The following is a 25,312-nucleotide window of genomic DNA, read 5'->3' as shown; positions in this document are numbered from 1 at the left end:
TTTGGACTTTTGTGCACCGGTAAAATCTGTTACCCCGGGGGGAACAATCCTGTAAACACGAGCCAAGGGCGTCCTCTGCTGGCAGAAACTCTACTGTTCTCTCAGATCCTCCACTCTTGGATGGATGTTTCTTTAAAATATCTTCAAGTCAGCGTTTGAAGGAATGGAGCAGAAGAGTCTGAGAAGCGACAAAAGAAGTTGAGGAAACCACGAAGATTCCTGTGTGAGACTGAGTACTACTTGACAAAAATTCATTCTGTGTCATCAGCTCTGGATGCTTCCGATTCCTTGTGAAGCTGCACTTTGTGCTTCTTGGCAACCGAGCCGTTTACAAAACCTTAAACAACACATGAGAACTTTGTAATCAGGGGCGCCTGGGTGGCTCAGCCGGTCAAGCGTCCAACTTCGACTCAGGTCAGGATCTTGTGGTTCTTGAGTTCGAGCCCCCCGTCGGGCTCTGTGCTGACGGTTCGGAGCCTGGAGCCCGCTTCGGATTCTGGGTCTCCCTCTCTCTCTGCCCCTCTCCTGCCTGCGCGTGCGCGCGCTCTCTCAAAAATAAACAAACATGAAAAAAAATTCGTAATTAAATTTCAAAATTAAAGGTCACCTTAAATGAAAAGGAATTGATACTAAAAGTATAAGCCTGTTTAGTTTGTATTCACCTAGAAATGTAATCTAAACTGTGTGGTCCTTCATAAAGCCTGTCTTGTGTAATAACAGCGCAAGTGTTTACCAATGTGAATGATAGCCGTAGCTGAAATTTAATTTTAATTGTTTTATTTTTAATGATGTTTTGCCTATACTTTATGGCTCGGTAATTCTATCCCTGCTTTTCGATTGTCTTGGTCCCCCTTCTTGTTGCCAGTGGAAAAGATGCCACTGCTAGTGGCGGTGATTTGCTGCCATCTGCCATCTGTGGAGTAGGATTTGGGGGGCACGCGGCTTGCATCTCAGCTCCCCCTTCGACTCGCTTCTTGTGTGGCTGGCCTTGGTTTTGTCAACGGCGAATTGGAGATAACAAGAATAATATCCCCGTAGTCTCATTGTGAGGACTAAATGAGATAATTCCCGTAAACTGTTGGAATGACACTTTAGAAAAGTCAAGGAATGTTCGCTGTTGCTACATTTGCGTGCACATGCTTTTATTCTTCCCCGGGGGGTCGATGCAAAAGCAGCTTGTCAATTAGTTCCCCCGAAACAGCAGAAAGATCGTTTTAAAAATATGATGAAGCACCAGGATTGTGCAAGACTCTGTATCATGATAGAGGTTTCTGGAGTATTCCTCAGGTGTGGGAAATATAATTCAACAAACGCTGATTTCACGCCAGCTGTGTGTAAGACACTGAGAGCTTGGTGCTGCAAAGGATACGCACGGGAGTAAGACACAGTTTAAAGTCTAGCAAGCAAGACGAGGCAAATGCCTGCTGTTTTATGAGGCAGAATATGAGAAGCAGTCTTCAAGAAGCGATGGTATGAGATGATCCATTTGGGAAAGAATGAGGAGAGGTGTCCTTGAGGAGGGAGTACTTGTCAGAGATGATTCCAAGATTATGCTGGGGGACTTCGGTACCAGACAGGCTTCACTGGCTCTGCTGCTTAACGGCTGTATGATGTCTTGACAAGGAGGTTGCTTCGCTCAGCCTCACTTTCCTTTCTATAAAATGGGATTACAGTACTTACTTTATAGGGCTGCTCTGGAAATTACAGGAGATAAACAGCTCTCATTATTATCACGATCTAGACTAGAGGTTCTCAATCTTGCCTGCTCCTTAGGATCAGTTGGGGAGCTTATAAAAACTATTAACCCCCTGTGCCACCACAGATCAACTAAATCAGAAATCTGAGAGGGAGGCCCAGGCAGCACAACTTTACAAAAGGTACTTCAAATGACTCCAAATACCTCATCTAGACTCGGTGCGGCCAGCTCAGCTGGGAATTTGCTCAGCACCCCCTGGACCTTCTTAATCTGCATTTTATAAAAAGGTCTTGTGGGTCTGAAAGTCCCCTGCAGATATTAAGGCTCCTGGTTCGCAGACCACACTGAATAGCAAAGGAGAAGGTTCAGTGTATGTCCCACAGAGTCAGGAGATCCCTCTCTCTTCTTTTCCTTCAGAAATTCAGCCACCAGCTGAAATCTTTGGAGTTGGCACGCGTCCATGTGTGTGTCCTAACAACCCCTTAGCATTCTTATGGAATCTTACACTTCTCAAAAGTCTTTCATGTGTGTTACTTCACTCGATCCCAATTAAGAACTTTCCTGAAGTCAGGCATCATGATGCCAATTTTACAAAAGGAAACTGAGGCCCCAAGAGCCCCGGACGGCAGACAGGAGGCCAGGGCAGGGCCCCAGGCTGGCGGACTTCACCGCAGCCCGAGGCAGCATTCCATCAGCTTCTCCGAGGATGGCCTTGGACTTGAATTGGCGGCAATCAGAATTCTGCTAGACATTTAATTCTCGAGAGAAAATACTAACTATCCTCCGTGGGCGGGAGCGGCAGCGGCGAATTTATTAAAACAGTTGCTTGGCAACTTGCAGGCGGGCCACACCAACTTACGCCCAATCCGCAAATTGCTGGCACGGGGACTGCTGCTCGGCGTCAATAACGCTTCTGCGCATGCGTCATCGTCTCGCGAGAGGGGGAAGGCTTTTTCTTTCTTCGCTGCCTTCCGGGCGGCACAGGAAGTGGCCCCGGGGCGCAGGCGCAGTGGCTCCGAGGTAATTGGGGCAGTTTCCTCCACCAGCGTGAGGGTGTTTCGGCCTTTGGGTTTTCTGTTCGCGCCACCTCGCCTTCGCCTCCTCCTCGCCCGGGTGGGCTCGCAGGCCCCCGAGTTCCTCCCGCTCCCCGCCACCTGCCCCCCCCGCCGCGGCGCGACTCAGGTAGGCCCCGTGCCGCCTCCCTCGCTCCCCGCGGCCATGGCGCCTCCGAGGCCGGGTCCCCCGGCGGAGTGAGCCCCGCAGCGAGGTGCCGGGGCGCGAGCCGGCCGGTTAGCGGGCTTCGTTACCGGCCCCTGGGAGGGACGCCAGAGCTGGAAGGGGCCTCGGAGTCATGTGGGGTCTAACCCCCTCGTCCTTCTTGTGGGGAAACTGAGGCACTGGGCAGGGTCGCGGAGTTGATGGCAGCGTCTGTCGCCTCTGCCCTCCCCGGTTACAGGTCTGGCTTATCAGATGCATGCTGCCTCCTCGGAGGAGCCTTCCCCGACCAGTGTGGAAGGGCATCCATCCCCTTGAGTCTTCTCCCGCCTTAACCTCTCTTCGTTGCACTGACCACTGTCTGAAACTGATCTGTCTCTTTGTTTCCGGCCTTCTCTGCCAAGTGTTTGCTGTACACACGGAGACACGCGTCCCCCAGGCAAGTATCTGTCCAGTCCCAGCCGCCGTGCCCGAGGCACTGTGCTGAGGGTCAGGCGTGTGCCAGGGAAGAATCCAGACAGCCCTCTGTCCTCCCGGAGCTGACCTTCTCTTGGGGAAGAGCCTGGTTGCAAACAGTATCAGATCCTGACAGGTGCCGTCCAGAAAACAGGGTGATGTCGTCCGAGGTTGGAGATGTCAGATGAGGAAAACAGGGACGCCTCTGAGGAGGTGACCTTTTGGCAACAGACGGGTCTGGCGGCCTTCTACTGTAGCCCTTTTAAATTTTTTTTTTTTCAACGTTTATTTATTTTTGGGACAGAGAGAGACAGAGCACGAACGGGGGAGGGGCAGAGAGAGAGGGAGACACAGAATCGGAAACAGGCTCCAGGCTCTGAGCCATCGGCCCGGAGCCCGACGCGGGGCTCGAACTCCCGGACCGAGAGATCGTGACCTGAGCCGAAGTCGGACGCCCAGCCGACTGCGCCACCCAGGCGCCCCTACTGTAGCCCTTTTAAAGCGGACCTTTTCGATGGGTTTGGGAAGTTGCCTACGGTTGTGTCAACATCACCACAGTCCAGTTTTAGAACGTTTCCATCGCCCCCCAAAAGTGCTCGGGAGACGGCTTTTGAATTGGGGGTCTGAAGATTCAGCCTGAGACGTCGGGAGGATGGGGGAGGGCGAGTCACCCCAGGCGGAAGGAACAGGTAGCAGCAATGTTCCAAGGCCGGGTGGACCTTGCTGTGTCCACGCGCAGGAAGGGCGTCAGCAGAGCCAGCCTGGCTGGCACGCAGCGGGTGGCGCAGGCGGGGAGGTGCGGTTGAGTTGTACGCGGGTCCTCCGAGCTTGAGGGGTCCCAGCGTCCTGTATGACACGCGGTCCACGTAGCCTGGTTCATGCTTGCATGACCCCTGCTCCTTCCCCGGGTTCCACGTGGCAGAAACGTTCTCTCCCAACTTGAGAGCTGCAGAGAGGGAAGGAACAGAGAATTTTCAGGCGCCGTGCGTGTGTGCGCGCGCGACCTCCCTTGTTTTTCGTGATTCTGTGAAGTGGGCATTCGTGGCTCTGTTTTCGGGGATGAGAAAATCGAGGCTAAGTCACCTGCCCCAAGCCGTGTAGCCACTGGTTCCTGGACTCTGCCTGCAGAAGCCTTGTTATTCCCTTGTTCTCATGCAGTGAGCTGGTGTTGCCCGGGCACTGCTCACATTTAACGTCCTCTCACAGAGCTGTTCTCAGATGCCGACGGGATCATAGCCGTTGCTTTGACCGAGTCGCTGGGCGCCCACTTGCTTCATGGAGTCGGGAAGCCCAGATGCCTTTCCAGAATCCCTAGCGGTCTCCCCATTCTGTGTTGTCCGGGATGTAATACCAGACCTTTGGGTACTCGAGCAGACCCGATGGAGTACTGTTTAAAACTTCTGGTACGGAGAAGTTGCTGAACTTTGCCGGGACTGGTTGCTTGTCTTAGTGACTTCGTTCGGAGATGCTGACCTAAAGCAGCGTAGAAGTTAGTAAGAAGACAGGAAACTCCCACTGAGTGGTGACCTGAAGAGTGGGGCCTTTTGCTGGTTTACTGTTGTGTTCCTGGTGCCAAGGGCAGCGTCTCAAACTACGTAAAACGTGGGTGAATTTATTTTCTGGCTGGTGACTGAAAAGCACTCGGCCGTCGTGTATTGGTTTACTAACGGTGGCAAACGTGCGAGGGGAACGGGGAAGCTGGCTGTGCGGTGTGTGGGAACTCTGTCTTGGCAATTCCCTGTAAGTCAAAAACAGTCCTAAAGTAGAAAGTTCATCTTTAAAAAGTACCTGCTTATCACATGTTTAGATGTCTTGAGAAGAGAGAAACTCATTTAGAGTCTTCTTTTTCTTCTGTGGCTGAATTAGCTTTAAGTTAGCTCTCAGTGATCTTGATTCCTGAAGAAAGGACCCGTCCTTAACGTTTTCCGTTACTTTTCAGGGCCAAAATGAGTCTGTTCGGAACAACCTCGGGTTTCGGAACCAGTGGGACCAGCATGTTTGGCAGCACAAGCACAGATAACCACAACCCCATGAAGGTACCTCGGAAAGCTTCGCGGCACTTGGAGGAAATCACGCGCCAGGGCCTCCCCGAGTGAGAGACACTGAAGTGGTGCGGGAGCCTCCTTTGGGGCGAAAGCTCTGAAACTCTGTCTAGCCCACTTTCTCCAACTCGGGAGCACGGCAGCTGTGTCCACTGCCCGAGTGTCCCGGGCACCCTAACTTTCCCCATCTCTTAAGTCACTGCGGTGCTTGTTAAAACTGTGGGTTCCCAGGGCCCAGCCCACGACTGTTGAGTTAGAATTTCCTTTGGGGTGGGGACAGGCAATGACTTTGATCAAGCACTTTGAGGCCACAGTGAACCAGTGGGCCGTTGCTTGGAAGATATCATGATGGGCATTTCATAGAGAGTGCTGGGTCTGGTCCCTCCCATCTATGCTGGTCCTTCCCGTAGCTTCCCCTTTGGGATCAAAGTAAGAGAGGTCCAGTTCATTTAGTTCTTGAACACAAGGAAAGTCTACCCTGAGGGCTTAGTGAGAAAGAAAACAATTTTGAATGAAATTAATGATGCATACTTTGTAACACTGACTTTTTCCCCCCAGGATATTGAAGTAACATCCTCTCCTGATGATAGCATTGGTTGTCTATCTTTTAGCCCACCAACCTTGCCCGGGAACTTTCTTATTGCAGGATCGTGGGCTAATGATGTAAGTGCTCCTTACGTGCACGTTCTAGAAGTCCTCTCTCTTTGTATGGACAGGGTTAGCTTTCCTTTTGGCTCCATTCTTTCCCAAGTGAATGAAGTGAATGAAGAAAGAAATCGGCTAGAGGGTGTGACCCTTCTGAGTGTGCTGACATCATTTGTTACCCTAATTTTTGTTAAGAAAGCATGATCATAGGCATCACTCAAAACTTCCTCCTCTGGGGGGGCCTGGCCGACTCAGTCAGTGGAGCACATGTCTCTTGATCTCAGGGTTGTGAGCTCCAGCCCCGCTTTGGGTGTGGAGATTACTTTACAAACGTACATATACATACGTACGTATATACATACGACCTTAAAAAAATTTCCTACCTTAGTTCAGTAACTTGACGTGGATTCCCAGATCAAATGTAGTATCGTTGAGAATGACTGTTATCCGTGGTAGTATACATAAATTTCTTTTCTTATCCTGAAATGTTCGTAAGGCACACATTAAACTTGTTTAACTTCGGGCAAAGCACAGATCGTGCGTAGGTGTTACGCTTAGCCTGTGGCGTACAAGAAGAAAGGCAAAAAAATCACAGTACGCAGAAAGATAAAAACTCTGCTAGAAAAATAAGCAAAGGATGTGAAGAGGCACTTCACAGAGGGAGTGCAGGTGGCCCCTCGGTGTGGACTGGAGCCATCCGGCCACACTCCTGAGCAGATGAATTCAGACTTAGGTGATAGACTCCCTCACGTTACCGAAAATTAAAAGCGGAAAAGCGTAACGCTTGGTCCCGGCAAAGATAAGCCGAAACCGTGCATGTACCGCTGCTGAGTATGTAGATTGCTACGGGGCTCCTGAAAGATAATCGGCCATACCTGTGAGAAATCCTTAAGTTTGTACGTTGCATCTTAGTGATTCCCCTGTGGGGCATGAGGAACGTCCCCAGGCTGTCTCTTGCAGACTCTCCAGCAGTCTCTTCACTGTCCTCCCCGTCTTATGAAGCAGCTCGTGAGCTCAGGAGCAGAATAACTGGCCCAGGGCCCACATGTAAGGGAGGGGCGAGGCGGGGCTGCCGACCCGCGCAATATGGCCCAGGGTCTAGACTCCTGGCCGCTACCCGATACCACCTCATTTTAAGAAGTCTCCGTGCTAGTCCACTAATAATGGTATTCTGTGGTATGTTTGTATGCTGGATTGCCATTTTAAAGGTTTTGGAAAAGATTTTTCGGCAGCAGGGAGGCAGTGGGGCGGTAGGGGGATGAAGAGAGGAGAACAGCAAGGGGAGGAAGGTAGCCATGGCTGAGCAGGTTTGGTTTCTACATGTAGTTTCTGGAAAGACTTCAAATGAGTCACTAAAAAACGTCAGAAGAACGTGTAATGGCAACTAATGATGCAAGGGAGAAAAGTGTTGACGAGAGTGAAGGTACTCTGTAATCTAGTTTCTTTTCTTTTTTTTTTTATATATGTATATATATTTTTTTAACGTTTTATTTTTATTTTTGAGACAGAGAGAGACAGAGCATGAACGGGGGAGGGGCAGAGAGAGAGGGAGACACACAGAATCGGAAGCAGGCTCCAGTCTCTGAGCCATCAGCCCAGAGCCTGATGTGGGGGTCGAACTCATGGACCGCGAGATAGTGACCTGAGCTGAAGTCAGACGCTTAACCGACTGAGCCACCCAGGCGCCCCTGTAATCTAGTTTCTTGAAGACAACGTGTGCATAGAAAGACAGCACAGCAAACATTTTTTTTTTTTTTTAATGTTTATTTTGAGAGACAGAGCACAAGCTGGGGCGAGGCAGAGAGAGAGAATGCCAAGCAGGCTCTGCACTGTCAGCACAGAGCCCGACTCTGGGCTTGATCCTGCGAACCATGAAATCGTGACCTGAGCCAAAATAGACAGTCAGATGCTTAACCGAGGAAGCTACCCAGGCGCCCCTCAATCGCTTTGTTGTTAAAGTTAATGAGGTTGGTAGGAGACGTTTCTGTATGCGTAAGTTGCCCCATTCCTTATCAGGTGTTTACTGCGTGCAGTGTGCCGTGGCTTGCTGTTTGTGTTCATTTGTCGTATCGCTACAGGTTCGCTGCTGGGAAGTTCAAGATAGCGGACAGACGATCCCAAAAGCCCAGCAGATGCATACGGGGCCGGTGTTAGATGTCTGCTGGAGTGATGTGAGTCTCATTCAAGTTTTCGTGTTTTCTGCAGTGTAAAATCGTGTGTAATCCAGAGTTTGTGTTTCAACTTTTATATAACCCAAACCACAAATAGCGGGTATCTGTACACATTGTTGGAAATTCTGAGTTTCTGAATGCGTTGATGTTCCTAAGGGGGTCCGTTAACGTTAGCTTTAGTTAATCTGAAAGCTTTTCTTGCATAAAAACTTCATTATTTTAGGGATACCTGGGTGGCTCAGTCGGTTGAGTGTCCGACTTCAGCTCGGTTCATGATCTCGCGGTCTGTGAGTTCGAGCCCCGCGTTGGGCTCTGTGCTGACAGCTCGGAGCCCGGAGCCCGGAGCCTGCTTCCAATTCTGTGTCTCCCTTTCTCTCTGCCCCTCCCCTGTTCTCACTGTGTCTGTCTATCTCTTTCAGAGGTAAATAAATATTTTAAAAAATTAAAAAAACAAAAAAACACAACTTCATCATTTTATTGACACGTTACCTTGGGCAAAGGATTAAATAATTTCTGGAAACCTTTTTTTACCTTTATGCCATAAATTTATGTTGTTTTTTTTTTTTTTTTTTTTTTTTTTTTTTTTTTTTTTTTTTTTTAAATTTATTTTTGGGACAGAGAGAGACAGAGCATGAACAGGGGAGGGGCAGAGAGAGAGGGAGACACAGAATCGGAAACAGGCTCCAGGCTCCGAACCATCAGCCCAGAGCCTGACGCGGGGCTCGAACTCACGGACCGCGAGATCGTGACCTGGCTGAAGTCGGACGCTTAACCGACTGCGCCACCCAGGCGCCCCAAATTTATGTTGTTTTAAAATTGGAAATTTAGTATCTCAGAAAATAAATGCTAGAGAAAAAAAAATAATCTTTTTCTATTAACAGACATTTAAAGTCTTTTTTAGGGTTTTAGAATTCTGTTTTTCCTTCCGAATTTTGAACATCAGTCATATAAACAAATATGTCCAAGTTAATGTGGCTCTGAGCTTCTGCTGTGGATTGGGGAGAGTCTAAATGGAGAGATCTTTCACAAGGCCCAGCAGAGAAGGGAAGGTGGGTGTGGCGGGCCGCAGCTGTGGAGAGGCCGGTCCCCTGGGTAGAGGAGGGGCTGGGGCACTGACAGCTCAGCCTTTCTCTCCCGCCACCGCTGTGGCCCGGTTGGCTGAGCCCAGCGGAGGCAAGAAAACGGGCCTGACTGATGGGCAGACAGATGTACCCCCATGCTGGGGAGGCTAGGCCTTCTGGCCCCTCCCAGGCCTTCTGTGTCATTTGTTCGGTCAGATTCATTAGGCATGATTTGCAGACGATGAAACGGAACCTTTTTAGTGTGTAATTCTGTCAGTTTTTGAGGCTGCAGAGACTTGTGGTCGAAAAACAGAACATCAGCCCCCAGAATCCCCCCCCCCCCCCTTATGTGGGCACGTCCTCCTCCGATCCCAGCCCCTGGAAACCACTGGTGTGGTTTTGGTGCCCGTGGCTCTCCCCATGCCGGGTCGCGCAGACAGCCCCGCCCCGCAGTGCCCCTTCACTCCGCGTGGCGCCTTTGAGCCCCGTGCAGGTGGTCGTGCCAGTGGTATGGCCCACTGCGTGGCCAGGTCATCGTTTGCTCACCCAGCCACCAGGAGAAGGACCTTTGGGTTGTTGCCCATTTTGGTCAGGGCTGCCCATTTTACAGGCTGCTGTAAACACTTGGGTCCTGGAATTGCCACGAACAAAAGTTTTCATTTCTCCTGGGTAGATAATGGATTACTGGGTCGTATGGTGAGTATACGTTTAACTATGAGAAATTGCCAGTTACTCCTGTTTTATGTGGTCGTTTTTAAATGACGTGATCTTACTTAGTTTCTAACTAAGAAAGGAGTCTGCTACTCATCAATATTTTGGGATGGTTCAGGAGCCAGAGTTGCTCCTGTTTTCATCATTAACTGTGATGGTCTTCTCTGAGCATTTTTGTCATCTGAAGGTGTTTTCTTGACATATCTGATTGGGTTAGTAGGAGACTGATAATAGATCTGTGAAAACAATTTGAAAAGATGCATTTTTTACAGATACAACTTATTTTTTTAAAGTTTGTTTTGAGGGGCCCCTGGGTGGCGCAGTCGGTTAAGCGTCCGACTTCAGCCAGGTCACGATCTCGCGGTCCGTGAGTTCGAGCCCCGCGTCGGGCTCTGGGCTGATGGCTCGGAGCCTGGAGCCTGGAGCCTGTTTCCGATTCTGTGTCTCCCTCTCTCTCTGCCCCTCCCCCGTTCATGCTCTGTCTCTCTCTGTCCCAAAAATAAATAAAAAACGTTGAAAAAAAATTAAAAAAAAAAAAAATAAAGTTTGTTTTGAGAGAGAGAAAGAGAGAGAGTGAGCACACATGCAGGGGAGGGGCAGAGAAGAACAGACTCCCAGGGAAGGGGGGGGGTGGCGCCTGAGTGGCTCAGTCGGTTGAGTGTCTGGCTCAGGTCATGATCTAACAGTCTCATGAGTTTGAGCCCCATGAGTTCATGCCCCGCATTGGTCTCTCTGCTGTTGGCCTGTCAGCTCAGAGCCCCCTTGGGATCCTCTGTCCCTCCCCTCTCACGCACATGCTCTCTCTTTCTCTCCAAAAAAAAAAAACCGAAAACTCAGGCAGGCTGTGCGGTGTCTGCACAGAGCCTGACGTGGGGCTCGAGCTCATGAACTGTGAGATCGTGACCTGAACTGAAATCAAGAGTCTGACACTAAACCCACTGAGCCACCCAGGGGCCCCACAACTTACTTTTAATTTGCATGTGGAAAAGTAATAACTTGAGTAAATTTAAAATACTTGATTTATTTTGCCTGTCTTTTTTTTCTGATTTGGTGATGGATCAGAATGTAAAGTTTCTTATAAACTAGGTAAGAAGTAAAATGAACTGGTAGAGGATGTATTGAGTGGCTTTGGGATACATAAAAACGAGAACAGCTTATTTCCTTTCTCCCGAGTTGTGCGTCATCTGCTGGAGGGATTGAGCACCGTAACGAAGGGTTCTGAGTTCTGAGAAGGTATGCTGGTGCTGGGTAGTGGGGAACACAGAAAGCAACTGTAAATTTTGGGGAGGGTGCCGTGAAGGCTTCACTGAAGAGACAAGAGTTAGAGAAACGAACTGCACACAGGCCTCTAGTTTTTTGAGCGTTGTGTCATCCAGTCCAGGCCTAGGTTCAAATTTGGGCTCTACTCTTCAGTGTTTTCAGTTTCGCAGGTTACCTGATCTCTCCATCTGTTTCCTCGTTTGTAAAATGAAGGTGATAATGATTACGACGGGTCATATTTAATTCAGCAAATAACTATCAGGCTCCTCTAGTAAGCTAAAGCCCTGGGGATAGAGTGGAAAACAAAGCAGGCCAGGTAGGCAAATACCATATTCATGGAATTTCTGGTCTCTTAGGACAGACCTGTAGAAACAAGTAAGAATTCCAGGCGGCAGAACTTGTGACAGCTAGACTACACGTACGTAAACCGACGGGCACGGTGTTAAGATGACAGGCTTGCCTGAGGGAACATAGTGAGTGGCCGAGTCTAGGCCCAGACCCAGACCTTCCTGGCTCCAGAGCCCATGTGCTTGACCGCCTCCCTCATAGGCCTACAGGAAGGGAAATGGGCCAGCGTGGGAAGAGCGTCCGGGAGAGGAAGCCGCGTACGTAACGGCACGGAAGCACGAAAGAGCCAGAGCGACCGTGGAGGCATAAAAACCAAACTTGGCGAAGATGATTCTTTGCCCTCTGAGGACATTTTCGCTCCGTGGCCGTAGCAGCGTGGAGAGCAGCTGGGTGGAGAACACAGGGCCGGGAACACGAGCGCTGTCGTCTGCCCCGCCTTCGGGTAGATTAGCCTCGAGGTCGGCGCCCACTGGGCTCTCGTGTGCCGCTGCCGCGTGGTGCTGGTCACGGCTGGTAGGACGGGCGTTGCCGGTGCGACGGAGAGGCCGGCGCGTCCCTCGGTCTGGGGGTGGCCATCGCATGCGTCGGCGTCTTTCTGAGGGTTTACCGAGTGAGCCTTCCGACGTCACCGACACAGGCAGGTTGTATCTTGTCTTTCAGTTGCAGAACTGGTGACTTTCTTGCTGGGGAGGGATGGCAGTAAATCTTAGAGCTTTGGAACCAGAAATGACATAATCTGGGTCACTGGTCAGCAGACTGGCCCGTTGCCTATTTTTGGGAATAAAGTTTACTGGAACACAGCCACACTCCCTCACGTACATAGTGTGTATGGCTGCCTTCAAGCGTAACACTTCAGGAGTTGGAACGGAGACCTATAAAGACGAAAATTCACTAAATAAGCGGCCCTTTAAGAAAGAAATTTGTGGGGCGCCTGGGTGGCTCAGTCAGTTGGGCTTCCGACTTCAGCTCAGGTCATGATCTTGCAGTCTGTGAGTTCAAGCCCCACGTCGGGCTCTGTGCTGACAGAGCCCAGAGCCCGTTCGGATTCTGTGTCTCCCTCGCTCTCCACCCCTCTCCTGCTCTCACTGTGTGTGTGTCTCTCTCTCTCAAAAGTAAAATAAAAACATAAAAAAAAAATTGTTTTTTAAAGAAAAAAATTTGCCAACCGCTGGTCTAGAACTTCCCATTTAGTACTGTTCTTTTTAAAACTTATCTTGTGCTTCTTTGTATTTGATCTAATTTATGAGTCTGTATTTGAATTTTTTTAAACGTTTGTTTATTTTTGAGAGAGAGAGGCACAGAGTGTGAGTTGGGGAAAGGTAGAGAGAGAGGGAGACACAGAATCTGAAGTGGGTTCCAGGCTCTGAGCTGTCAGCACAGAGCCCGACACCGCGTTCGAAGTCCCGAACCGTGAGATCCTGACCTGAGCCGAAGTCAGACACTTAACCGACTAAGCCACCCAGGCATCCCTGTATTTGAATATTTTTAAAATCACCACACCATGATTGCTAATTTTTTAAGCTGTTCTATAGTTTACATAGGACCAGTGATTTTTGCAAATTAGCGTAAGGGCACCTGGGTGGCTCAGTCAGTTAAACGTACCAACTTCGGCTCAGGTCAGGATCTCACGGTTCGTGACTTCGAACCCCGTGTCGGGCTCTGTGCTGACAACTCAGAGCTTGGAACCCACTTTGGATTCTGTGTCTCCTTCTCTGTATGTGCCCCCCACATGTGCTCGCTCTCACTCTCTCATAAATAAATAAACATTAAAGAAATTTAAAGAATAAAAAGTAGTGTAGTTTTATGGTGTGCACTTCAGAATGTTATTGGATACATAGGCGAACAAATGTGTAATGATTATGGATATACACGTGTGTCTACATAGATACCATAAATGTGTTTACCATTGGTGATTCTAGGTGAAAGGTTTACAGATGTTCGTGGTTTTATTTCTGCAACTTTTGTGAGGGCTTGAAATTCATTAAAAAAAAAAAAAACAGCTTAAAATTAATCAAAACAAGAAAAAAGGTATAAACGTCCCCTGGTAATACACACAGATGGAGGATACCCAAAAACTACTCCCACAGGGTAGTGAGTGGCCCATAAGGAAGGAGCCAGGTCAGGGGTGGGAGACCTCATCTTCCCTGTATAACTTCAAGTGCTATTTGGATGGTTTTCATCCTGTTTATGTGGTATTTCTTAGAAAAATAAATCAGTAATAAAGAAATGAAGCTAAAACACGTTTTGGGTATGACAGCGTAGTTTATAATATACTAGCCCCCAGATAATTAGAAAAATAAAAATTGCAGGGGCACCTGGTGGCTCAGTCGGTTAAGCCTCCGACTTCGACTCAGGTCATGATCTCATGGTCCTTGAGTTTGAACCCCACGTCGGGCTCTGTGCTGATCACTTAGCGCCTGGAGCCTGCTTTGGATTCTGTGTCTCCCTCTCTCTCTGCCCCTCCCCACTTGTGCTCTTTCTCTTTCTCTCTCTCTCTCAAAAGTAAACATTTAAAAAATTGTTTAAAAATTGCAAAATGAAATCTGCCTCAATATGATCAACTTAATATACAGATAGAAATTTAATTTTTTTCCAATGACAAATTTTCTCCACTTTCTTTTAGGATGGGAGCAAAGTATTTACAGCATCATGTGATAAAACTGCCAAAATGTGGGACCTCAACAGTAATCAAGCAATACAGATTGCACAGGTAATAAACGCCGTCCACAAAAGGCTGGTGCCCGTGGGCCTCAACATTCACGTATCTGACATTCCGACACCCACGTGCGGCTTGCCTTTTCCCAACTGTACTTGGATACTCGTTCGTTCGACAAGTATTTATTGAATGCCTGCTGTATCCCAGGCACTTTCCGTAGGGGTAGAGACACGGCAGCGAGCAAGAAAGACGCTTGCACACGCCCGTGGAGCTGTTAACCTGCTCGGGGACAGCAGGCACGCTCTTGTGGAAAGACTGCTAAGGCAGGAGTATCGGAGGCAAGAGGGCCAAGAACCAGAGGGTCTGACCTGTTTGAGAAGGGCCCCTTGACGTGGAAACGTTTTCAGAAAGGCATCGCATACTCCGAGATCACGGGGCCGTGTGACTGCCAGAAGCATCTCCTTGATTTCTTGATTCGTAGCGCCTTAGTATAAACAAGAGTGGTGGAGCCCTACTCGTCATTTCTGAACGCCTCCCTGGGAAGGGGCTTGCTTTACTCTCACGTGCTCGCTAATTAGGGGGGAAATAAAACTGACATTTGTCAGATTGGTAAGTAGATATAAGTTCTCGGGGTAAATTGGATGTCACGGTCATTGGGAAGGGCTTGGATATCCTTTGGTGTTTGTCTGGTACGACCTTGATATTTAAGTTCATTCCTTCTCTTTGAGTTTCCAGAACTGAGGCCTTTCGGCACATGGTTACATTTATCTTGATCTGTTCTGATTTTGTTTCGAAAGCACGACGCGCCTGTTAAGACCATCCATTGGATCAAAGCTCCAAACTACAGCTGTGTGATGACTGGCAGCTGGGATAAGACTTTGAAGGTATGATTATGCCATTGAGGGGACCGCACGGCCTGACCAGGATGGACATTGACTCCTCATGCTGTTTGCACTAAAGCTCTGAATGGTCAGTTACTGGCTTTTTGTTGTTTTTTCTTCCTTCTAGTTTTGGGATACACGATCATCAAATCCCATGATGGTTTTGCAACTCCCTGAAAGATGTTACTGCGCCGATGTGGTGAGGAATTTCCGACTTAATACGTATCCTTTTAAGAGAAATACAAAACTTGACGTCTTGCGATTAGAGGATAATGTAAAAATCCCTCGAATTTTAATAATAAGTTCCCAGAGGATGTAGTTCAGACCTCCTGTCGTCTTGAATCAGGAGATTTTTGTGCTGGATTTGTTCTAAAATTACCGAATCCTGCTGCCGGGTTTTTTTTTTGCCACTTGTGTTTCGAACATACGCAGGAAGCCACGTGCCATCAGGCTATAACATTTTTTGGTTGCTGTAGAAAAACTGGCAACAACTTTGTGGCGTGGCACCGGATCTTTGGGGACCGTGAGTGGAAGAGAAACCGAAGAACTTTCTCTGTCCATCTGGTTATAAGTCTTAAAGTTTTGTGCGAACTACCAGTAATCGCACTTTTAGGAATTTATTGTGAGAAAAACGACGCAGATGGGTTTTGTTTTGTGTAACACGACGAAACCTTGGATGTGACCTAATGGGCCAACAGGACCAGGGAGATTAAACGAACCTGGTGCTGTGTTTGTTTGAGGGAATATTGCACAGTCACCAGTAGCGTTCTCAGAACACACACCTCGAGTAAAGGATCCGGATTATGCAGGAACATACGTACATGCCTATATGTGCGTAATGCTCAAAGAAACACCGGAGTAAACACACTGTGATAGTGACAACAGCTGTCATCTGAAGGGATGGTGTAGGTGACTTTGATTTCTTCTCTCCTCCTCAGTGTACTTTTCAAATGATTGTATTTTATAGTTTTAAAAAACGAACCTTTTAAAAACGGACGTTCTAGTTGCAGATACGGTTTCTGCAGATTTTCATGAAACATGTGGATACCAGTGGTCTTTTTTAAATTAAAAAAAATTCAGACTTACTTTTGTGACTCTGAAAGAATTTTGACCTAATAGTTTTGTGTAAAAAAACCACAGTCCTTCATTTGAAGCACGCCCCTGCCTCCTCCATTCCCTAGATCTACCCTATGGCCGTGGTGGCGACTGCAGAGAGGGGATTGATCGTCTACCAGTTAGAGAATCAGCCCTCCGAATTCAGGAGGATAGAATCCCCGCTGAAACATCAGGTGAGTCACGTGACCAGGATGCACATACTTACGAGCCTGTGTCACACGCACTTCACTGCGCACGATTGGGATACAGTTGTGCTTCCAAACGCCTGTAAGCATTTTCTTTTTTTTTAAAGTTTGTTTTTTTAAAGTTCTTAAGGTTTATTTCTTTGGGCAGAAAGTGAGCGTGAGCAGGGGAGGGGCAGAGAGAGGGAGAGAGAGAATCCCAAGCAGGAGCTGTCAACACAGACCCCGATGCAGGGCTTGAACTCCCAGATCATGAGCTCGTGACCTGAGCCGAGATGAAGAGTCAGATGCCTAACCAACTGAGCCACGCAGGCGCCCCGGCAAGTAGTTTCAAAGGGGGTGAAGTTAAGGATATAAGCAAGTATTTAGTGAGTAACTACTGTCCATCCCTGGACAAGCCAGACTTCTCTGTCCTCTCCAGACGTGCCCCGGACAGCTGGATGCTGTGGAATCAGATCGCATACCCCCGCGGACTGGTTCCATCGTGGGCATCGCTCCCAGCCTCCGCTGTGCCTTCATCCCGCCCAGTTACCGGGTTTTTCTCGTCAGCTCCCCTGCCACAGACTCTTAGATTTTCTTCACTTGAAACTCCTAGGCTCTCCCTCCCCTACCTTTGTCTCCGCACATCCATTCGGCTCCTGCTCCGAGAGCATACGAACCAGCGGTGGGGAGCTTCTCTTCCTCCCGCTGAACCTAGAAGGCTACCTGCGCCTGCACCTTGCCCCCGCTTTCTCCCGCCAGTCAGGGGACGTGTGCCCCTTGGGAAGGCCCGTCGTGTGGAGGGGGTCTGTGGAGCCTCGTGCTGGTGGTCCCCATCTCCTCCGGGGGTGGGGGTTGTCTGGACTCCCACCCCCTCCTGATGTCACAACCGGCCCTGACATGTGCCCTAGTCTTCTTCACCCGAGAAAACACTCTTGGCCCACATCCTTTGGTCCCACCCGGACCCCTTTTTCCTCTGCAGTTAAGCATCTCACCTGCGCTTTCTTGGTTTCCTTACCTCCCACTCACTTCTCACCCGACTCCCTTGAGACTTCTGCCTCCGTGACTCCTCTGAAACAGCTTTTGGCTGGCCACCGAGGGCTTCCTCGTCAGTGATTCCGGTGGACGCTGACCAGCCGTCCTCTTCTGTCAGCCCAGCAGCATTCACCACTGTCCCTACATGTTCTCAAACGCCCTGTCCCTGTTCTCCACGACGCCAGCCTCTTACCACCTGCCTCGCGGTTGCTGCTTCGTGTTCCTCACTGCTTCTTGCTGCGTGTCAGTTTCCCTGGGTGCCTGCCCTTGGCCGCGCTGCCTCCTCTCCTGAAGCAGGACCTCCTCTCCCGTCCCTGCTGTCATTTTGGTAAACCTTGTGGGCTGGGGACTCAGACCTCGCCTCCGGGATGCCTGCAGGACACCCCCAGTCTGACAGCTCCTTGACGTGTCTCCCGACGTCTCAGCCCAACAGTACCCGCCACTAAACCCCGGACGACTTTCTGCAGATCTTTATTTGGGTGTTACCCCTCCTCAGGCTTCTCCCTGGCTGTTTTCCCCCAAACTGCGTGTGTGCGTGTGTGTATATACCTTAGAAATAAACGCGTGACGTGTTTCATGTGTCTCGTTTTGTGTTGCCCACTAGAATGTAAACTCAGTAAGAGCAGAGATTTCTCTTTGTTGCTGCTTCGTTCCCAGCTACAGCCCAGTCTGGTGGGTAGAAGGCTCTTGTAGATGTTTGCTGAGCAAAACAACGATCTTAACCAGCTCCCGCCCCCCACCCCCAGCGTGTTCCTCCCCAGGTGCTCTGCATCTCATGAGACCCACCTGCTGTTGTCAATGCTGCGAATCGGAGAGGCATCCTTGATCTGCTCCCCCTCCTTTCCGCCTGTCCCCCTGGTCCCCAGGTTCACTTCTGCAGGTGTTTTAGAATCTGTTCATTTTGTTCCTTCCCTCCCACCACATCTAATCCAAATCTCCTCGAATGACTGTAAGAGGTTCTGTCTGTGCCCTCCTTTGATCTGCTCTCCACGCGTGGGTTGGGGGGGCTCTTTCTTCTAGTGGCACGTCTGACTTTGCCACACCTCTGCCGAAAAGCCAGCAGTGACTTCTCATTTCCCTTTGGATAAATCCCAGATTCCCAGACAAAACCTAGTCTGATCTGACTTCACTTCCTGCTTCTAGGCACCCTGGCCTTTCATTTGTTGAGGCATGCCATCAGCCTTTGCATAGGGCTGCTGTGTGGTTGTGTTCTTGTAGATGGTGCCCCCTAGAGGTGTGCAGTTCCTGGGCTCTGTGCTGAGCATGGGAGGCACAGCTTGACGAGCCATGGTTCCTGCTGACCTCTAAGAACTTACAGATTTTGTCTCTTTATATTAGTTTTTTTCTACTTGCAGTAGTAACGGGCTTTCTGTTCAAAAAAAGGCAAACGGTACAGAAATAGAACTAGCATGTGCTTTTCTGTTTACTTAGGAAATTTGTGCGCTCTAATAAGTTACAACAGAAACTGCTCTTTACCATCATTCTTCTATGGCTTCGTCCCAGGCTCTGATGCTGCCCTCATGCCTCCCGAACCCCTCTAGGAAGATGAAATGTCCAGTTTGGGGAGGGTGGGTGGTTCTCGGGGGTAGGCCAGGTTGTCACATCTCGAAGGAGGAAGTGACGGGGTGCCCGATTGGCTCAGGCGGTTAAGCGTCCGACTCTTGATGTCGGTGCAGGTCACGATCTCACAGTTGGTGAGATAGAACCCCGCGTCAGACTCTGTGCTGACGGCGCGGAGCCTGCTTGGGATTCTCTCTCCCTCTTTCTCTCTCTCTCTCTCTCTGTCTCCCCCCCTCCTCCCCGCCACCCCCACTCGCCGGCATGCTCTTCTCTCAAAGGTAGATGAAAGGATAGAAGGAGGCACGAAGACCCAGGCCCTGGTCCTCTGCCACGGGGGCTGGGTCCCGGGCTCTTTTGTGGGGTCTTCTATAGAGTCCAGGAGACCCTCCTTTGGGTCCCCAGACCCAGCGTTAGATGGGGTGCGGTGTGTTGCTTCTGCATAGTGTGGTCACAGTTAGAAAGTGCTGGTCACGTCCCCTGTCCCACTCGGCCCTGGTTTCCCCTGTGGTTGCCGGGCAGACGCTGTTTCCCTCTTCTGCCTGGGGAAGCGGATTCAGAAGCATTGGGTGAGTCGCCGCAGGGAGCCCACCTGGTGGTGGGCCGTGGGTCGGAGACACGAGTGCACCCCCCGCCCCACGATGGGCGGCAGCGGGGTAGGATGTGGTGGGGCTCCGAGGGTCACACGAACCGCGGGAGTGACAGGCCTTGGTGGCGCCAGAGGCCGAGCGGCACCGGACGGAAGCACGCCGTCTGCGGTTTATCCGCAAAGTCACGTGGCCGAGTACAAGTGGTTTCCCAAAAGGTGGACAGTGATGTTTACTGGAGGACGAGCAGTCACTTCTGTGTCGTATTTGTATACTATGTTTCTGGTTCTTCTGAAACCCAAAAACGGTGAAAATTACTTATTTTCACTTAGTTACGAAATCTTGTCTTTTACATTGTGATAGATAACGTTCTCTTTTTCTGTCTCCACAAACGGTAGCATCGATGCGTGGCTATTTTCAAAGATAAACAGAACAAGCCGACTGGTTTCGCTCTGGGAAGTATCGAGGGGAGGGTTGCTATTCACTACATCAACCCCCCAAATCCGTAAGTGGGCTCAATTCGCTTGTGAATTTTCACTGGAGACTCTTTCAGAAAGGAAAACTCAGTTGGGCCTTTGCTTTTCAGTGCCAAAGACAACTTCACCTTCAAATGTCACCGCTCGAACGGAACCAATACCTCAGCTCCTCAGGACATCTACGCGGTATGTTTTTAGAAACTTTAACCTTGAGAACCTGTCTAGAAACTAGACTTGGAGGTGGGTGGCTGAGTCATTAGGGGTCACAGGCAGAGATAGATGACTTATGCTGTAGGGCCCGGGTTTCTGTTTTTATGACACACACTGTCTTTGGTCTCCGCCTGCTGCTTCGGGTGCAAGCTTCGGGCTCTCGCTTCAGGCTCTCGGGGCCATCCACCTCCTTTCGGGTGCTGGTAGGCAGTTGATTCGCTTAGCTAAAACTCAGAAATTGCTGTTTGCTGAGAAAGAAAAAGGCATTCCTGTGGGGTCCTCTCCGCAGTGTCAGTAGCCGCATACGTGTTGATTTTTGCTGACTTGTGTCCCTAACAAGAGGCGTGACTCAGTTCTGGGCTGGCAGTTGATTCTGGAAGCATGGCTAGTTTCTTCTGTGATCAGCGGGCAGCCGGCTCTCACAAAGTGACAGTCTGTACGTTTTGTTTCGTACGTGCAGCAGGAAGCACGTCCTGGTAGAGACGTGCTTTCTCCTCTGTCGTCCACTTCTCACCGTGCGTGTCAATCCCTTCAGGTAAACGGGATCGCATTCCATCCTGTTCACGGCACCCTTGCCACTGTGGGATCCGATGGCAGATTCAGCTTTTGGGACAAAGATGCCAGAACGAAACTAAAAACTTCGGAACAGTTAGATCAGCCCATATCGGCCTGCTGTTTCAATCACAATGGGAACATATTTGCCTATGCTTCCAGCTACGACTGGTCAAAGGTGAGGATTCCCAGTCCTGCCCTGGGCTCTCTCGGGTGACAACGCCAGGCTGGAGGCGGAAGGCCCGGGCTCGAGCTGTGACTCTTTTCTGGACTCGCTGGTGGCCTTGGCAGGTCACCATCACGTCACCTCCAAGGGAAATGGCAGGCTTTCCTCACCAGGTGTGCAGACCCCGTGAAGTCATACCTGTAGAGCCTTTCCCTGGGACCCTGCCCCTGGGCAGGGTCTGGTCATCGTGAGCCCAGAAGCAGAGGGGAGCTGGAAGCCGCACGTCCTTCAGCGATGGCTGGGGCGGTGGCCAGAGAGGAAGTGGTCATGCAGGGGGCAGGGGCCGCAGGGCCAGGTCACCGAGCTTTGGCTGGAGGCGTGGCTTTTTTGTGTATTATCTGGGGAGAGGGTTTAGGGGCTGACTGGATCGTGGCTGCGTTTTTGAGGCGTCCCGGCGTAGTGGCGAAGGGACCTGACTCGGGTGCTTGAGTTCCGGGCCACTGGCTGATGTCTGCTGCCTCTCGGCCAGCCCACGTGCTTGCTTCTCAGCTGCTGGTTCTCCTGGATTGTTCGACCCTTGTCTCTCTCGTCCCCTCCCCCAGCAGCCTTTCCACCATGTCTTCCCTCCCATGGGCACACGTGTCTGTCTTCTGGCCCGTCTCCTGCCCTCCTGCCACCGCAGACAGGCACAGGACTCCCTCAAGCCACTCCATTCTCTTCTCCTCCCAGCGCCTTCTCTCCCTCCCCGCCAGCTCCTTTGTCCTCCAGCCTGGGGCCGTGCCAGAGCTCGCGGAGGAGCCGCGTTTCCCTTGACCGATAGACCTGTCGGAAGAGGTTAACGCCTGCTAGCTTCTGTTGTTTTGGCCACCTCCGGGATGCTGCCCCTCCTGGTCAGCTCTCAGCCTGACTGGTTCTGCTCGGGGTTCTCCACCGTAAACCAGTGACCCTTCGGTTTCTGACTTGATTCCTGAGCTCTTCCGGTATCATGGTCCCGACAGGATGTGTGTACCTGGTGCCCTAGGGTACCTTCACTTTGGGAGAAGAGTCCTGCTGACTCCCACCCACGCATCCTTTATCCTCCAGGCCTGCTGCCTCTCCCGTGTCCAACCTCTGTGTCAGTCACCATCCGCTCTCTTGGGGCATAGGTCTCGGTCTCAGCTTCGATTCTCTCTTTTTCTCAGAAGAGCCGGAAGTCACTGTCTCTGGCCGCTCTGCCTGTGGCCGCCCTGCCTGTTCAGCACGTTGTTACTTTTTCTTGTAATTTTTAATTTTTTTTTTTAAGCTTAATTTATTTTGAGGAGGGAGAGCACGAGCAGGGTAGGGGCAGAGAAAGAGGGGGAGAGAGAATCCCGAGCAGGCACTGCACTGTCAGCACGGAGCCCGACGCAGGGCTTGATCCCACAAACCATGAGATCGTGACCTGAGCTGAAATCAAGAGTCGGACACTTAACCGACTGAGTCACCCAGGCGCCCTTCAGCACGTTATTTTCGATGCCTGTTCTGGCCTCTACAGATGTGCCCCCTGTGGCTGAGCGTTTGCTGATGCGGGCCGTGCAGCCGCCCTTTGGTTTCCGTCAGGCAGCTGTACTGACGTGTCCCTGCAATGCAGTCGTCGTGGTGCGGAGTGATCAGTTTCAGCATCCGTATATATGCCCGTGAAGCCTTCACCCCAGTCGAGAGAGTGCTTTTATCACCCCCAGAAGTTTCCGTGTGCATTGCTGGAATCGTTCTCCCCACACACAACCAGTGATCTGCTTTCTGTCTTTATAGATGAGTTTGCAGTTTCTAGAGCTTTATGTAAAAGGAGTCCTAGAGGGGCCCCTGTGTGGCTCAGTGGGTTAAGCGTCCGACTTCAGCCCGGGTCAGGATCTCATGGTCTGTGGGTTCGAGTCCCACGTCGGGCTCTGTGCTGACCAGCTGGGAGCCTGGAGCCTGCTTCGGATTCGACGTCTTCCTGTCTGCCCCTCCCCCACTCACACAGTCTCTTATCTCGAAAGTAAATAAACAGTTAAAAAAAGGGGGGGGGGGGCGCCTGGGTGGCGCAGTCGGTTAAGCGTCCGACTTCAGCCAGGTCACGATCTCGCGGTCCATGGGTTCGAGCCCCGCGTCGGGCTCTGGGCTGATGGCTCGGAGCCTGGAGCCTGTTTCCGATTCTGTGTCTCCCTCTCTCTCTGCCCCTCCCCCGTTCATGCTCTGTCTCTCTCTGTCCCAAAAATAAATAAAAAACGTTGAAAAAAAAAAATTAAAAAAAAAAAAAGAGTCCTACACCACACGCTTTTTTTTGCCTGGCGTCTTTCACTCAGTGTGATGATTGTGGAATTCACGCATGGCGTGGAGCGTATCCCTGGTCCATCCTTTTCACTGTGTAGCAGCCCGTGGCACGACTGTGCCCCGCGTGTCTGTCCTTCCACCCGGGAGCCACACGCTCAGTTTTGCAAAGTGTGCACTTCCGGTTCTGCCTGATTTGGTGTTGGAGCCAGGTGGTGGCCTGAGGCCTCGATTTCTCCGCGGGGCTCCGTGTGTCGCGGGCTTGGAAACATTGGTAGCGGAAGGAAGTGAGAAAGTTCATTGCCGTGAAAGCCGCTCAGGATGAGTTTGTCCGAACAGGTTGCGCCAGCTCGTGGCGCCCGCTGCTTAAATCCTCGTTCTCGTTTGGAAGGAGTTGCTTTGGGAATTTCACCCTGTTCTGGTCTAAGGATCGTTGTCTCCGGGACGCGACCGTGATCGCTTACGATTAATACTCTCAGCTTGCTGCCCGAGTGTACCTGTCCAGAAGAGCTGCACCTTGCGTGTTACGATGAGAACGTATGGTCACCACTGAGCAAAGCTTCTAGACCCACCTCGGCACATCTGCCCAGGGATGAACAAAAACCTGTCGTCACGGGGGAGGCGGAGGGCAGTCAGTGTCCCTTCCTACCTCCCTGTTCCCACGCTTCTGGTCCCTGGAGTGCTGCCTTTCTGCCTTGCCCCGCCCCCATCATCTCCCTGAAACGGGTCTGTCATGTGTCTCTCCCTCTTTTTTTTTGTTTTTGGTTTATTTTTGAGAGAGCGCAAGCAAGCAGGGGAGGGGCAGAGGGAGAGGGAGACAGAATCCCAGGCAGGCTCCACCCTGTCAGTACAGAGCCCGATGGGGGGCTCGAACTCACGAACTGTGAGATCACGACCTGAGCCAAAACCAAGAGTCCGACGCTTAACCGACCGAACCACCCAGGAGCCCCCCCATATCACTCTTAATGCCACTTATGACTTTGGTGGCTGCTGTTCCTTTTCCCTGTGGGATAATGTTTAAAGCCCCCCTGTCTGCCCTTCCCAGCCCTTCAGAGTCCAGCCTGGTCCAGATTTTTCTGGCTCCCCCAGAGTCATACCGATCTTCCACCTCAGCACGGGCACGAGCAGATGCACTGACGGCCGTGCGTGCCTCCGCTTCTCTGTGGGTCTGCGTGGGGAGGCTTGTCCCGGACCCTGCCCTCGTGCCCGGGAAGCCTCAGAGCAGATGTCCGCTCTGCTTCAAGGCCTCAAGTCCAGGCCAGTGCTCCCCCGTCCTCCTGGGAGGCTCTGCTCCTCCCGTGGGCGGCCCTCCGGGCCTTGAAGTGGGGGGTGGGCTGAAGAGTCTCCGTGCCGAAAATCCATAAAAGATGGTCCGTCCGAGGGGGACACCGAAGACGGACTTCCTCCACGCCCTTAACCTTTCCTCCGAAACCGGTTTCTGCTTAACGTTTGTTTGCCTTTTCTTTCTCGCCAGAAACCTGTTTTGTTCCCCCAGAGAGATTCTGTTTGATGCACGAAGCACAGGACCTGGCGTGTGCCAAGTGCCCACGAAATGCTAACTTTTGCTTTTTCATAATAAGCTTGTTGTGTCTTTTTCCCTTTAGGGACATGAATTTTATAATCCCCAGAAGAAAAATTACATCTTCCTGCGTAACGCAGCCGAAGAACTAAAACCCAGGAATAAGAAGTAGCGGCCGGAGACTTCTGGGCCGTCGGGAGTCGTTCTCTCTCACTCTGCCTCGTCTTTGTACGAATTTGGGTCCCAGTTTTTGGTAGGTTGTCAGCCATGGATGTGGATTTCAACCCCTGGAGAAAACGATCATTGTGCAGCATTCGGGAGCCCAGCCGGCCACGGCGACTGCCTGTCACAGGTCTGTGCTGTGGCCCTGAGGGGACTGAAGTCATTAGAGAAGTCAGCTTCCTGTGGGCGACTGCCAGGCATTTTTCAGCGCTTCGTTCAGCCACGTCTGTATTAGAGAACATTGGGGAACATTCTACGGACGCTGTACTGTATTTTGTAATAAAACATTTTGAAGACTGCC

At 50.8% G+C, this 25,312-nt stretch overlaps 1 protein-coding gene across 6 annotated transcripts; it reads left to right on the top strand.

Moving 5' to 3' along the window:
- The first annotated feature begins 2,670 nt into the window (after positions 1–2,670).
- On the top strand, positions 2,671–25,312 carry RAE1 (ribonucleic acid export 1). Of its 6 annotated transcripts, none has more exons than XM_047853143.1 (13): positions 2,671–2,716; positions 3,153–3,350; positions 5,307–5,403; positions 5,968–6,072; positions 8,133–8,225; positions 14,229–14,315; positions 15,059–15,145; positions 15,270–15,341; positions 16,324–16,431; positions 19,997–20,103; positions 20,185–20,260; positions 20,820–21,014; positions 24,875–25,312. In XM_047853143.1, exons 3-13 carry the CDS (start codon positions 5,314–5,316, stop codon positions 24,959–24,961), a joined length of 1,107 nt encoding a protein of 368 aa, XP_047709099.1. In that variant the 5' UTR covers positions 2,671–2,716; positions 3,153–3,350; positions 5,307–5,313; the 3' UTR covers positions 24,962–25,312. The 6 variants fall into 6 exon arrangements, with proteins under 6 accessions (XP_047709099.1, XP_047709100.1, XP_047709098.1 ...); XM_047853144.1 differs by having other exon boundaries at positions 2,691–2,878; positions 3,316–3,350; XM_047853142.1 differs by having other exon boundaries at positions 2,691–2,878.

This window comes from Prionailurus viverrinus, chromosome A3 (genome assembly GCF_022837055.1).
Source record: "Prionailurus viverrinus isolate Anna chromosome A3, UM_Priviv_1.0, whole genome shotgun sequence".
Taxonomy (NCBI): domain Eukaryota; kingdom Metazoa; phylum Chordata; class Mammalia; order Carnivora; family Felidae; genus Prionailurus; species Prionailurus viverrinus.
The sequence above is the reverse complement of the archived record's forward strand: the minus strand, read 5'-3'. Positions and strand labels throughout refer to the sequence as shown.